This window comes from Gambusia affinis, linkage group LG11 (genome assembly GCF_019740435.1).
Source record: "Gambusia affinis linkage group LG11, SWU_Gaff_1.0, whole genome shotgun sequence".
Taxonomy (NCBI): domain Eukaryota; kingdom Metazoa; phylum Chordata; class Actinopteri; order Cyprinodontiformes; family Poeciliidae; genus Gambusia; species Gambusia affinis.
The window spans coordinates 14,530,738-14,546,197 of NC_057878.1; the positions used below are offsets into that span (position 1 = coordinate 14,530,738).

Sequence of the window (15,460 nt, forward strand, 5' to 3'; positions counted from 1 at the left end):
TCACAATTATGCTCTGTTTTGTGGTGATCTTTCATAAGAAGAAATCCCAATATAATCCATTAAACTTTGTGATTTTAACGACATAATAAAAAAAATAGTCTAAGGCACCGTATTTGAAAAAATAAATGACCAAGATTGATACCAAGATTATTGGTATGTTTTTTATATTTCATCCTCAAAACAAAATATGCCATGTTCTTGATAAACTATTTTTTGGTTGCATATCTGGGGAATTCGTTGTTTTAATAATAATTATGGATTTTTGAAGTAACATTGGCACACATTAAATACTTTGATGCCGTATTAATTATATGTTGTTGTTCAATTTGATTGACTACCAAAGCATTTTTGATCTCTCTTGTGCAGAAGAAGCCTTTATTTAAAGCTGTTTGTGCTCATCAGTTGATTCTTCCATCCACACCTAATTAAATTAATAAGGATTTTTCTGTGTTTCTGCCTTTTTGCTGCAAACCAGAGGATGGTTTGGAGGACGATGCAATTCAGTGTAAGGTTCAATATTTGTTGTACTTACTCTTTTTTTGCTTGGTCTGTCGTTTTGTGCCGTTGTTTTGTGATTTAAGGCTGGAAGGGAAAATAGCCTTTATTATTTATCAAATTCTGAGAGCTTCAAACTCTACTTTCAGTTCATCCAACCAATAATAAATATGATTTGTTGTCACAGTCATGTTTTCCTCTCACTGAATTCACATATGCCTGCATATGAGATGTTTTATATGAGCTATATTGAAGGGAAAAAACACTTAATCTAAGCTTTCTAAACAAACAGACCTTGTTTGACACATCTGGCCTGCAGTTATTATTAAAGTCCATTTTATGCTCCTGTCATCCCTCAAGCTAACTCAACTCCTGGAGAAACAAATCAGGATATTACCCATTGCAACTTGAGTGGTAAAAACTAATTTACATAGATTACATTAAATCAGGTTTTAAATTAATCTATTACAATTTTATTAAATAAGTTTACAAAAGCAATAAATTCCATTGTCAACCAACCTGATACATCCTGTTCTGCTACAAAGAGTATTTTCCAATGGTGTATTTACCAAGTACAAATGGAAAAGGAAAATGCCTTTCCATTTAGCTGAGTTTGGCTTCATGTCCTTACCTTAAGTTTGTTTCAAAACTACAACTTTATTTATTGTAAGATTAAAACCTTCACATGTGCTGTGATATATCGACTAGTTGTTTATATGTGGAGCAGCAGCAGATAAGTCCTGCTGCCTGCATGGTAAGATATTTTTATTATTATTTTAAAGTTATTTTAAATGACATAATATAATTGATATTCTCCATAGAGAATGTAGATCCTTACCCTGAGACTTTCTAAAGGCTACAGCCGTTTCTCAATCCAGCATGTTCTAAAGGTTGAATGCTCAACAGAACAACTTCGCTCTGCTCCAGCCTTTTTGTTTTCTGTTCAAAGTCTTGCTCTCTCTCTCTCTTGCAGCCTGAATGAGCAGAAAACATGTTACAACATATTGAGATAAATAAAATGTCCACTATCAATTGCTTCTTGCAACTCTGTACAAGAAGCAATTTATGTCAAAACGAATGAAGACTATGAATTTCAACCAAGTGATCCCCAGCATACACAAAAACAATTTGCAATCATCATAATTTCCTCATGTTTCGAGCCAAGCAGCAGGTGCTTATTGTTGTGTGTGACATTTTTTTGCCATCGTTTGTGACCATTTGTTAAGCATTCGTTTTTATTTTATTTGCACATTTTGCGAGCCTTATTAGTTCTCTGATTATCTGTTCCAGTAAAACAAAACTGTTTTTTCTTCTTGCCAGGATGAAAATGCATACATTTTTATTAATTTAGTTTGTGCCATTACTTTCTCAAAAACAGTTGAATGGCTTTTGTGTCACTGGTATCTTGCCTTTCTATATAGCCACCGACACGGAAGTTTTCTTTACATTTTTTTGTGAGTTGCCTACTGATGCTCTTCTGCCTTTTTTGTGGTTCCTTGTTGCTATTCCTACAATAAGAAGAAACATCTTACTATATCTAGGCCAAATCCGGACATACAATTCTAAAATCTCATATAGTCCATGTAATTTCTGCTTTTGCCTTAAGGTTTATGAAGTGATCTGTTAATGTTTTTAATAAATTTAGGATTATTTACACACAATAAACAGTGGATGTTTACATTAAGGGAATATTTTACCGTATATTTAAGATTGCAATAATATTAGACAGCATTTAGTAAAATCAGCTGCATTTGGCAAAATTTAGCTGGCAGATACTAGAAATGTTGTATTACATAACAATAACCTATGCTGGTTGAGGTCATTCTGATTTTCTAAACATTAATAAAACAATTAATGTTTTATTAATGAACTAATAAAACATAATGTTTACTGGTCCTGTAATGGAGTAGTGACCAGTCCACAGTGTAAACCCACAAGTTTGACCGATGTTTGACTTTACAACATTTTTTTCATTCTACAGCGATGGCCAAAAAATAAACACTGTGTCTATTAATTCTTTGGTTTTAAGGATAAGGAGGTAATAATTACTAGACTCTATAACAATTTTGGTCCAGCCTCAATTGCAAGAAAGTACACACGATAGATAGCACCATACTATTGTTTATTATACAAAGACAAAAAAAACATAAAAAACCTTAGGATTTAAAGGGATATGCTTTATTTTTATTATGACCTTGAGATTTCAACAAAAGGCCTTTTTTTTCTAGTTTTTAAAGACATGCAAGTGACTTAAAATAGAGCTTGGTGTAATTACTGTCAGTAGCTGCAAATCCTCGTAATATTGAAACATCTGTGTGAAAACATTATGGCATGTTTATCCTTGCCTAATTATAATGTAGGCGCTCATTTCTCACTGTGCTACAGGACACATGCTTTTCCCACAGGAAGCCTCAGTTTGAGCTCATTTCTTTATTTCCACCCAATAATGAGGAAAAAGTTCAAACACAGACTGTAGTCGACTCCGTTTGCAGGCCTGTTACACCTGAGAAATGCCAGAACACAGCAACTTTGGTTTTGCCGCAGCTTTTCCTCTCAATACACATCCTAACTGACACCTCTGCCTGGTGTTTATTTATCTTGCCTTCACAGTGTACAGCAGAATAAGGTGTAAAAGGGAAAAGTTGTCAGTCTTTCACTAACAGCTCTGTCATGCCTTCATTAGCGTGACAGCATTTATGTGTTTATGCTGCAGCACTCCCTGCAGATCTGAGGTTTTCCCACAAGAGCTCCTCTTTGTTGTCCCACTTTCTGTCCTCGTTTACATTCTGGTACAGGATAATTACCCATGACAGTGGCACCGCTCAACCTTGTGGAACTTAACGATGGCTTAAAGTGTCCTTTGATAAGAACTTCTGTGTCTGGATTTACTGCAAAGTTGGTGAGTCAAAAAACGCACGAGGAAAGGCAGGAAGTGGCTGTACTCATTTCTGCCGTTGCTTATAGAGGAGCCTGGAGGAGTAGACCCACCTCTGGCTCAATGAGCCATGACTGTTTAATTGCCTGACATTCTGTCAGAGCACACACCCTCGAAGCTCGGGGAGAAATGGAGATTTTAAAGTCCAAAGAGGGGATAAAGGCTCGGCACGCTGTCAGGCTTAGAGGCACATTAAAGATAAGGAGTGGAGCCTTTAATTTGACTTTTGTAACAAGTCTTATGCTGTTGAATTGCTGTAGTTTCGTAAAAGGTGTTCCTTTTGTCTCCCTTGTGTAAAGCTGTTTTTACATGTACGTGTGATGCAATAGGAAAGAAATGAAAGAAACATATTAAAAGCTGACAAAAGAGAGACTCAGTTGAGAACAATATTTGTTAATTTAAACCATTCATCCGTGACTCTTGGCTCATCAGCTGAACTGGGCTCTGTTTTTGAAGCACTTTCAAAACAGTTTACTTGAATAAAAATGCCTAATATATCTGGAGGACTTCATATTTAAATTCAGAAACTTCACTCTGTTTGGTGATAAAATGTGTGCTGCCTTAGATTTTTTCGTTCGTTTCAGATTTCTTTCACACTTCTCTGTAGATATCAAACAAAGGTAGCCAGGATAGCTACAAAATACAGTTTTCAAACAATGATTTATTTAGCAATGGAAAGAGCCATCAGATGCAACCTGGACATTTATCATCACCAATGTCAAATTTATTTTTGTTGCAGAAATAAAAACAAAATTTCCCCAGTTTGTTTAGGTTTCACAAAACAATAACAAATGTATAATATAGGAGGAATAAAAATATAATAGATTAAGAAAAGTAATAAAAAGACATTCAATTTAATTTATGTGTCATGTTCTAATCTCTACAGAGATGATTTCTTTAAAAGTCATTTGAATGATCCTATGGTTTGAGCAGTTTGCATGTTGAGGTGAGTTATTCTAGTATTAAAAAAAATCACCTTCCTGTTAAGGCCTATTTCTGTGTGGGCTTCAGAATTTAAAAAAAAATCCTTAAGCAGAACTTGTCTGACAACATAAAGTAGCATAAAAGATCAAAAACAGCACCATGCTCATTATGTTAAGATATTCAAGAAAAGATAAAAACAAAAACATCATGTGCATTGATTGTTTGAAATTGTAATGAAGTCATTTAAAGGTTTTACAGTTCTCACGAAAACTTTTAAGCATGACACCCCATGACCATCACTGGCCACAGTTAGCCCTCTATAAAAACATTATTCCTGCTCAGCAGTTGGATTTAATATAAACATGAATATTTCATAATTACTCACAGTACTAAATATTGTAATTTATTTGAGCTTTCTCAGAGGATTTTGTTTCCTTCTGGTTTTTCCCTCTTTTTGTTTTATTTGTTCTTTTGCAGAAAATCTGTCCATGGGTGAAGTCCGTGAGCCTCCTACTCTGATCGCACACTAATCTCATGTTTCCAAAATCATCTCGATTGCTTTTGTGAAAATAATATGTTGAGTGATGAGACGAGAGTGAAACTTTTTGAAAAGTGTGCATCATGTTGCATTTGGCATGGATCTTTCAAAAAATGTCAGTAAAAGACCATCTCACTGGCAGTCAAATGTAGCAGCAGTAGTGTGATTTTTCTTGGCTGACTTGCTGCTCCAGAACCAGGACAATTTGCTCTAATTGATTGAACCATACATTCTGCCCCCTACCAGATAGTCAAGAATAGTCAGTTCATAACAATAAGGCCTTATTAGTTTTAGCACAATTACATTTTCACATAGATGAAACTTATGTTTCATCTATGTGAATCTATGTTTCAATCATCATTTTGCATGCTGTATTTTTACTCACTTTATCTTTGTTGGAAATTAACATGTATGTGGTGAGCCAAAAAATGTTGATGTGCAGAAAAGAAAAAAAATCTTGAACACGTCTGTAAGGTGCAAATGCATTTTCAGAGTGGTTTATCCTCACATATCACTTCAGAGTGGTTCTGAAAGTTGTGTTCAACATAAAAAAAACAGAACTGTGGTTACTCAGTATTCATAGCCTACAGGTTTTTGTTTTCCTCAGTCTTCACACAACAAATGGAAAATCTATAACTGTAAACAAATTTGATCTCACTTCTTCCTGGATACATCTAAATGTTGACTCCCATCTACTTTCCATTGTTTGTTTCACTCTTGCAAACTCCAAACAGTTTCAAAAGCAAACAATCAACACTCAGGCTGTCTGGCACCCAGTCACGCAATCCACTCCTTAGTATATTTTTGAACTTGCTGCAACAATTACTGTGAGTTGTTGAAAAGTGGAACAGAAACATATTTAATATAAATTATTGAACATTAGTAGATTGTAGCTTGCGCTGTAGCATGAAACAGTTAACATTCCCGAGAGTGAAAAGGTAGTTGGGAACATCATACAATTGTCCCTAAGTTGGACATGTATTACCTCTGATTATTGTTAATCAAATAAAGCTTGAAAGTTTTATCAGTTATTAGATAAATCTATCTTTCCAGTTTAGTTTTTATCATAAAATTTGGCCCAAAGTTTGAAATTATAATAAACACAACTTATGTGCAAGTCTTAGATATAAAATAGATGAGGACCACCTGGGACAAACTACACTAAGGAAATACCTTTACATTTTTCACACTTTGTAATATTACAACCACAAACTTCAATATGTTTTGCTGGGATTTAATCCTGGCGAACTGACACAAAATATTATATGATTGTGAATAAGATTGAATTTATTCCATTCTTTACTAATTGTTAATAGAGAAAATCTAAAAAGTGAAGTGTGCATTTGTTTTTAACTCCCAGAGTCAATGCCTTTTAGAAACCATCTTTAGCTGTTATTATAGCCTTTGGGCATGAGTTTAACAACATTTAGAGAATGAACTTTGTGCCAGTTTTACTATAAAAGATTATAGTCAAACTGACTGAAGAAAGTCTGAATTTTCAATTCAAGATTCTCAAATCTATGTCAGTCTGAACTTTGACTGGGCTATTTCAACATATCAGTATGCTTTTGTATAAGTTATTTCTTGTATTTGTGACTGAATTTTAGGTATATAATCCTCCTGGAAAGTGAATCTCTGCTTTAGTGTCAAATCTTTTGCAGCCTCTCAAAACGTTTTCTGCCCGTATTTTTCTGTAGTTACCTTAATCATCATCCTGTCAACCCTTGCCAGCTTATCTGTATGCACTAAAGAGAGCACTGAAGCATGATGCTGCCACCACCAGGTTTCACTAGTTTTGGATGTTACGTTGAAGTCGATGCATCGTGTTGGTATTCCTCAGTTTGCATTTAGGCCAAAAGGTTTCGTTTCAGTCTCGTATTATATTATTTCTACATGTTTGCCGTGTCTCTTGGACTGGCTTGTGGCAAACTGCAAATGGGACTTTATTTAACTTTCTTATAACAATGATGTCCTTCTTGCCATTCTGTCATAAAGGTTATATTTGTGGAGTGCTTGAGTAATAGCTGTTTTGCCAACAGATTCTCCCACCAGAGCTGGAGATGTCTGTAGCTCCACCAGAGTCACCTTGGGGCTTTGACTGCTATACATTTCCCTCATTAACAGGCCACCATATAGGTAAACAGCCATGTCAGGGTTGGTTTGCAGTTGTGCCATACTCTAACAAGTCTTTGAGGTATTCACAGAACAGCTTGATTTGTACTAAGATTAAATTACACACAGGAAGACTGTTTACTAATTATATAACTTAACCTAATTGTTTATGTTGTAGAATCGGTGTAAAAAGGACGCAGCAAAAATGGACAACTTATTTGAACCTTTTTTATTTGTGTATAAAATTGGATTTCTCTACCCCATACAATTTGATTAAGCTACATGGAAGTTGGGCGCTGAGGAGGTGCCGGCTGAGGAGCGTGTAACCTTCAACACAGCCATCACGGGTTCGAATCCTGGTCCAATTGGCCTTTGCCGCAGGTTCTTCCCTGTCTCACAGCCCACTTTCTTGTCCGTTTACTGTGAAATAAAGACATCTGAAGTAAAGAAAAAAATCCTTCAAAAAACAATAATAATATTACGTTGAGGTTTGTGATTATAACTTGAGACGTGATATTTCTACTATGGGAAGGCACAGTATTTGCAATGAGTGTTAAATATTCAGTGTAAATAAAAGGAAGACATGTCGTTCAGTAAGACTTTACAGAAAATAACCTAGTTCTCTCCTCACTCCAATATTAAATCACCTTTTGTCTTCCCTTTCTGTGGCTTTTACTTGATGGAAGTCCAGTCAGTCAGAAAATAGTAATAAATCTGCTGGACAGCATTGGATAAATGCTGAGAATTGATACCCTCTAGCTAGGAATTTTACACCTTGTTGTCAAGTTTCTCCATGATAGCATTTTATTTTTCCATCTGTCTTGGCAGCACAGTTTCTTACCTTGAAAACTCACCGGTCAATAAAAAAGCTACAGTGGGATTGTTTGCAGGCTTTGTGACAAACTAGTGATCTGTTCAGGTTCCTTCTTTGCTTTTTAGCCGAAGAATGTGTTGAAGTGTTTTATGACTATGATAGGAACAGCCTAAAGAGTGTGAATGAAGGAGAGAAAGGTGCAAAAAGCAAAGTGTTTAGCTAGGTTAAAATATTTTTGCTTTGTGCTGCTAAATATAATCTCCAATTCGCTGTTTATATTTACAATAGGATAAATGAATTGTTTAAAAAATTGAGCAATAGACCTCTAGCAATAATATTATGACATCGAGAGGAATTGAGTGTTCCTTTCTTTTCTAGGTTCAAGTGAAGAGCAATCAAAGAGTGGTTTGTAGTCAGTCGACCTGGACGAAAACAGAAAGACAAAACCACATCCACTCCTCTCGAAAGTCCTGACCCTGGAATTAAACCTCTGCCATTCAGGATCATGTCAAGCCACTGAAACATTCTTGTTTGGGATACATGTAATAGAAGTAAAGTGGGCCTATCCACAGCTCCATTTTCTCAGTTGTTGTATCTGCAAACGTTTGCCCAGCAAGGCATGTAATTATGTAGATTCCACAGATTGTAGCCATAACTGATACTTTTTCTAAGACCGCATAAAAATAAATAGTCTGGTTGTGCACATGTGGCACAGTTCTTCAGTGCACCGTTCAACCGTGAACTTAACAGTTGCCCGGGTTGATGCTGGCACTCGAGTGTCAACGTTTGACTGAGCCTGCAAATTCACATATATATTTTTTACATGTTTTGCTGGTGAAATTAACACAAAAACAACGGATTACAGGCAAAAGTGCTGCAAGCCTGAGCTTAAGAGGCTGAATTATTGACGACATTTTTAGGGTGGTAATGTTTTCTTTTCAAATTATATACCTGCTATAGACACACCACTTATGTTTTAGTGTTGCTATATATTTACTTTGGGCAGATAAAGACATGAAAAACTTTCTTTTGCAGACGTTATTCGAAGGCAACACTTTCTCAGTAAAACAGACAAGTTTACTGGTGGTGGGATAAATCAAACTTCTATTTAAAGACAAGAGGTCTCTAAAACAAAGATCTGCGGCATTACACCACATGCAAATATTTTCCATTTCCCAGCGAACAAAAAGCTAAACACAACGGTTCATTTAATGTGTGCTGCTGAGTGATGTGTTCTCATTTAGAAGTATTGACAATATTTCTTCAGAACATGCCACATGCAAAAGCATTATTTACTTGTATGGTCTAACCACGGCTCTGACTGCACATTTTCAGCTTAGTGTTAAGTCTGCTTGTTGTCAAACAGTAAACCAGGAATCCTGGGTGGAGTTGCTGTGGGTTAAGGTTAAGCGCTTTGGGGAAAGGTTCCTCAGATTTCCCATGACTTCTCAATGATTTAGGATTTTTAAAAATTTTCTTCTTGCTCTCTTTCAGGAGTAGCACCAGCTGAACTGTAGATCAATCTTTATGTGGCACCACAAAGCTAGAAAATTATTAAGAAAAGAAAATGTGACATGTTTAGATGATGGAATTTTGGGAAACTTATTTACGGTACAAAAGAAATGGAAAGCTTCTAGAGGATATTATGTTGTTTTTTCCAGCTTATAATCCTGGGAATTAACCACCCTGGCCTGCCACCCAACTCATAGTTAAAGAAACTTTAATGTCTCTCTCTGGATGAATTGGATCCATGTTGTAGGATTTTGTTGGACCCCTTCAGCATCTTGCATTGTTTCACAGGTGCAGAGAAGATGGAGCAGCACTAGAATGTGTTCTTGTATATTGCTCTGGGTCTCCTATTCCAGGCTGCGTATCCTGTTTACTTTTGCCTTTTTGCATTAATGCTTGAAAGAATTATTTCTTGTCTGAGTCGCCCCATGAGACAGGTTTAGGATCAGGTTGTATATGCTAACATGTTGAATGTGTAGGAAGGCAATCCTGGAGCTGTACTTAAATAACCCTGCATATCTTTCAAAACCACTGAAATGAAACACGGGGGTGTTAGCCTTACTTGTTATATCTTTCCTTTCTATGTTGATGTTAATAGCAACATTATTGCTCAATATCAGCGTTTTTGTTCAGTATTTTTTGTTATTGGGATATTCTTTCTACAAATAGATAAACTTATTTATTTTCAATAAAGTATATTTCAATCATTTTAATTATTTCTTCAGTCTTTGCTTTAAATAGATGAACATTCGATGAAAATACAGCAATGGACGCAGCTGGATGTGTAGCACAACTTTTTTTTTTTTTTTTATCTAGGTGCTCTCCACAAACTGTATATATGTGTACAGTCATTGAGTACTTTATATGGCTTGTAATCAAATATCACCTCATCCGTCGACACATGTAAGTTTCAGAGACAAGCACTCACACAAACAAAACACAGGGACGATTGTGGCTGTGAGTGTTCTTTACTGATTGCATGAGTGAAAAGTTAAACTATTTGAGTAGGAGAAAGGAGCTGTTTATGTAAATGACTTGGAAGTTGAGCCCTTTCTCACTGCGCACCCGTCACTTCTTACAATTAAATAACGCGTGACAAACATACAGAGAGACAAATCCCACAGCAACACAGCTCAATCAGAATGATGGGGTTTTCAATCATACTGTACTCAGAAGCTTTATGAGCTTGGTTGTGTAATGGCAGAAATGCATCACACATGCTGGATTTGTCAGAAAGCAGTGACAGCTGAATAGGCAGGGCCTTAGTGTTTAACACAGTAAAGTGAAATAAAAGAAAAATGACTTGATGCATTTATTTTCCGTGGCAGTTTCTCCACATATTTCACGATTGTTAGAAAAAAAAAAAACTGGCCTGAATTTAGGATAATATAGCTTTAAAGTTTATATGTAACAATATTTAAAAGTCTTTCAAGATGACTATGAACAAGCAAAGCTGAATTTCCAGCAAAAACCTATCAATGTATTCAAGATTAAATTCACAAAGTTAAATGTAAATCAAAGCAGAATATAAAGATACACCAAATCTGGATGAAATAATGTATGAAAAAAGACACACACTCAATATTTCTTGCTGACAAAAGGCACCTGTGATGAATTGTGTTTCAAAAGGAGTAAGGTGGCACAAATATGTATTAGATAAACCCATCTTCCTCTGGGTGGCACATAAAATGGTAATAACTTGTTGGTCATCCTGACCAAGCTAGCAGAGCAGTGTAACTTTTATTAAAGGATTATATGTGGCAAAAATTTGATATCTCTTTTTCAAAGTTTTTCAGATGTTGGATGTAAAGGGCCTGTGGTTCCAAAAGGATTATTTTAAATACTCAGTCTATTAAGGGTACAAAGGCATAATTAGGAATAAGTGACATGTGCTTCATGTACCAGCTCAGAAACGCCAGTCATTTCATATATTGATGCATAAGGCCAGGAAATATGTCATTTTCATATTTATAGGATGCTTTTCTTCTTAAGTATGTACACTAGTAAAAGTTGATCTAAATTAGATGCTAAACTGATGGCTAGAGTGATGCCAAAATAAAGATGAATCATAGCAGAAAAGCAGCACAAACAACTTATTTACCCCACAAATAATTTCCTATACCATCACTTTGATCCCTCCAGAACAAACATTTTTTCCTCATCTGTATTCTAAATTCATCTGCTATTTTGTTTAGTTTGGGTAAGAGAAAGAAAAAAATATATGTATACATTTTATACTAGATACTGGATCTTTCTGTAAAGCTGCTGCAAATCAGTTTCTTATATTACATGTATGTTGCTGTCTTATAAAATGTGTTAAGTGCATCTAAGTATGAGAAAATTAAGCCAATTCTACCATTAAGTCTTGCTTGTGTCACTTTTGATGTATCCAGAGTCTCTGTAGTGAAATGTTTGCCTGCTTCCTCTTCTGTGTTATCACAAACCTTCATATTTTTTTTTTTGTATTTAATGATCAGTTGATCAATCAGAGAAAGTTAAAAGCACTATAAGTGCCCACAAAATAGTCAAATGGCTATAGACTCAATTATTTAGAAAGCACATAATGATGCTGTCAGTTCAGAATCTTTTAGTGGAGAAAGAGCATCTGTTTAGCATAGCACTAATGTTATTGTTAGGTCATTGTGCATTTGTAAAGTATGAAAAAGTGATTCCGTTGCATTATTTTTTAAAGCTGCCAATCTTTGGAGAGTGTTTTGTGTAGCTCTAAAATATGCAAGAATTTGTATTTCTTTGGTTATTGAATGCAGATCAATTATCAGTAATGTCCCAATAACTTTTCAAAAATTGGTATTTCAACCCAAGTAGATTTAGTTATTGATCCCTACAGACTTATGATGGTTGCCTTTTGTTTTAAGTTAATAGACTGAAGCAACTTTTGTCTGGTTTGATTTCTTGTTTATTTTCACAAAGGAAAGTTTTTTGTAGCTAAATAATATTTTATGGCCATTTCTTTTTGATATGAAGACTCAAAAAGCTGTTATATAATTAATTTAATTTAATTGTCTTAGAGTAACTATGGATGTTGTGTATTTGTGACCTTTATAGTCCAATGTAAAATCTGTATTTTTGCTCTTGTTCAGCATATTTTTTTAAAGCATTATGAATTGAAGATCTGCTTTTTTTAGCCAGGTCAACACTTTTTTAGTAAAACACCACCTTAAGTGGTATTGAAAATCCAGAAGCAATGCAGATGCACAGAGTATTGCCCCAGCTCACAGCAACACCGTATCACATTCTGCTGCAGCTAAACTAGAGACACATCATCACTCTGACTAAATAATACAACATAACTGTTTTATTATGCATTATAAGCAGTGTATACATCACATACTATCTATATGTACACACGTTTCTGCTTCTAATGGTTTGCTGAGAGCAGCACCTCTCAGAGCAATACTATATTTAAAATGCAACAGTGACAACCTTAAAAGAATGGACAAATTTGGTTTATACTGTTCTTTTGTATTTATTTTTGCCTTAATCTATGTTCCAGTAAAATCTTCCATGTGACTACATAAAGAAAATACTATTAAGAGTCGCATTAAGTTAGCAGATATCTCATAGAAGGAATGCTTTACAACTCTGAAAATATTTATTTTTAGTAATAGATTTCTATTCATGTGACTTGTGCACAAGCCGACATCTACTTCATTTATGGACAGATGGCTTTCTATTGTTACCTTGGTAGTCTCTACACCAACAACATTGATCAGGACGGCAAAGGACATACAACTCTCAAACTCTCCGTTAGAGAACAGTGGGGACATCATGGGGTCACCGAATCTCCACAAACATAGTGCTATAGTCATGTGGGAGGTATGCCATTTTCTTGCCTTCCATCGCAAATGTAAATGTGTGGAATTTGCTGAACTGTACTGGAACTTTAACTGGAACTGTGTAATTGTGTCAGTTCAGCTTCAACTGCTTTAAGATCATTCTTTAGTTCTGTGTTCTATACCTTACGATTAATTGAAGGTTCCAACATAAAATGTATGAACTCATGACCACTTTGAACTTTAAGAGGCAATATGGGATTGGGGAACGCTTGTGACATAGTCCATATCGGGGGGGGGGACTGCATCTGAAGCATCATGAGTCCGCTGTTGCACAGAGGAAACATTGTCCGTCTGATTAGAAGAATATATTCATCAGAGGAATGTGAAGCATTTTAAGTATTTACAGCACCTTCTGCATGAGGATTGTGACAGAGTTGTATTCTGTATTTGGGGTTTCCTTAGGGGAAATTTCCATACCTCTTCTGTCTGTTTGTTTCAACAATTCTGCCTGCATGACTTGAAAGCGCACAAGGCCAGTGATCTCAACACATTAAGTTCCTTGATGGCAAAGGAATGTATAACAGGGTTAAATGGTAAGATGTTTATAGTATACCTATAAACTAAAAGTAATATAAATTAGGTGTTTGACTAAAAACAGGTGTAAAGAATGAATATCTTAAAAATAAGCTTATCCTCATTTAGTCTGGTGGAAGACCTGTGATGTGGATTTGTTTCTTTTCCTAAGCATCTAAGAGTCTTAATACCATGTATAAAATCAAACAAATACCACAAGATTTGAATTAAAAGTATGGTGGACTTAGGTTTAAATCTAAAAATGGGTTGTCATTGGGTCTTTCAGCAGGTCGATGATCCATGACAATGATTGGATTTTACAAAATGTTGACTGTAAGAGTGCCAATAAATTGTGCCTCGTGTTTAGGCTAAAACCATTTTTTATACATATAAATGTACACAAATAAAATTTTCAGTGTGAGATAATGCTCCTGCCATAATATTTTAAAAATTTATTTCAAGGTTTTTACATGTCTGCACCAGAGTCCAGCACACTGCATTCAGTCGCAATCAGGAGAAATAAGAAGGGGGTTGATTGAAGCATGACAGCCAAGAGAATGTTTCTAAAGATGAACATATCATCAACACATTGCAAGCATCCCCAACAGCATATGAAGCAAAAGCTTATTTTCTCTGTGGTTTCCTCTGGTGTATTGTTGTCATCATGCACACTAAACAGCAAGGAGATGTCTTTCTAGTCTCACCTGTTACAAAGTCACAAAGGGGAAACATAGGTGCTTTAGCATTCTGTTGATGGATATTGATCGAACAAGAACACTCCACATCTTTATGCACTCTGATAGTTACCTCCTCTAAGAAGCACTGCCAGTCACACTTGAGGTGAATGTTTCCAGACAAGGACAAAGTGGACGTGCCAAAGTGGTGGCAACAGCTTTTCAAAACATTACCGCACACATCATTTGCGCCATGGTGTGCTATAGGCATGTAAATGTTATTTCTATTGAGGCACTTTCTTTAATATCCTAAAAGACCTTTGGAGCCAGATGGCAGGTTTTGGTTGAGAGGCTTTGCTGTTAATGGGTTGACCTGAATCATTGTGGAAGACTTTATGATGCATCAGACAAAAGTTTTCCCCCGGTAGTTGACAGTGCAGGTTGTCAGCAACTGATTTTTTATGTTTTTTTCCCACACACAACAATGAAAAATGTGATGAAGAGGCAGAGTTATTCTTACTGTGGCCATCCTCCTGGTGAGACAATCTTTGGTTTGTCCTCAGCGTGGTCACTGGTCTTGGACAGGCATGTGGTATGGCCAAGGTCTCAGTATGAGCTGAACCAACTCGCTGACCTCAGTAATTCACATGCAGGAAGAATGCTGCTTTCATATCAAAAGAAAAACTATTTTAACACAGACAGGAGGAGCAGTTGCCAGGGAAAATAGGTTGATCGAGGACTTGTCTGGCAATTGTGGTTTGAGTGGTAAGACCTGCTGTCGAGTCTGTGATTAGATTGAACTTGCACTAAATTAGCTCAGAGTAGAAGCCAGGGGATATGCTGACAACTGGCAGACGTGCACAGGCAAGGACTGACAGCTTAACAAGAGAGAGTTGTTCTTACAACATTTGAAACATTTTAGAGGGGGCGTGTGGGACATTTGCCAGCTGACAGAACAAGCTTCTATCACTAATCATGGGTATGCTGTGTGAGTTCAATGTTCAAAAAAAAGTCCTACACTCATGTTTAAGCCCCTTTTAAGTTGTCGACCAATCCAAAGTACCACAAACAGTAATTGTATAGTGGAAG

General features: G+C 35.9%; 1 protein-coding gene across 2 annotated transcripts in view; it reads left to right on the forward strand.

Moving 5' to 3' along the window:
* Positions 1-15,460, forward strand: part of LOC122840049 (glypican-6-like) — a 92,826-nt gene that overhangs the window by 64,377 nt on the left and 12,989 nt on the right. Inside the window, exon 7 of one of the 2 annotated variants that reach the window (XM_044132169.1) lies at positions 476-505. The exons of the other annotated variant lie outside the window; for it this stretch is intronic. Coding sequence (XP_043988104.1) covers positions 476-505 — 30 coding nt within the window. The remainder of the gene's footprint in view (positions 1-475; positions 506-15,460) is intronic. 2 annotated transcript variants of the gene reach the window in all.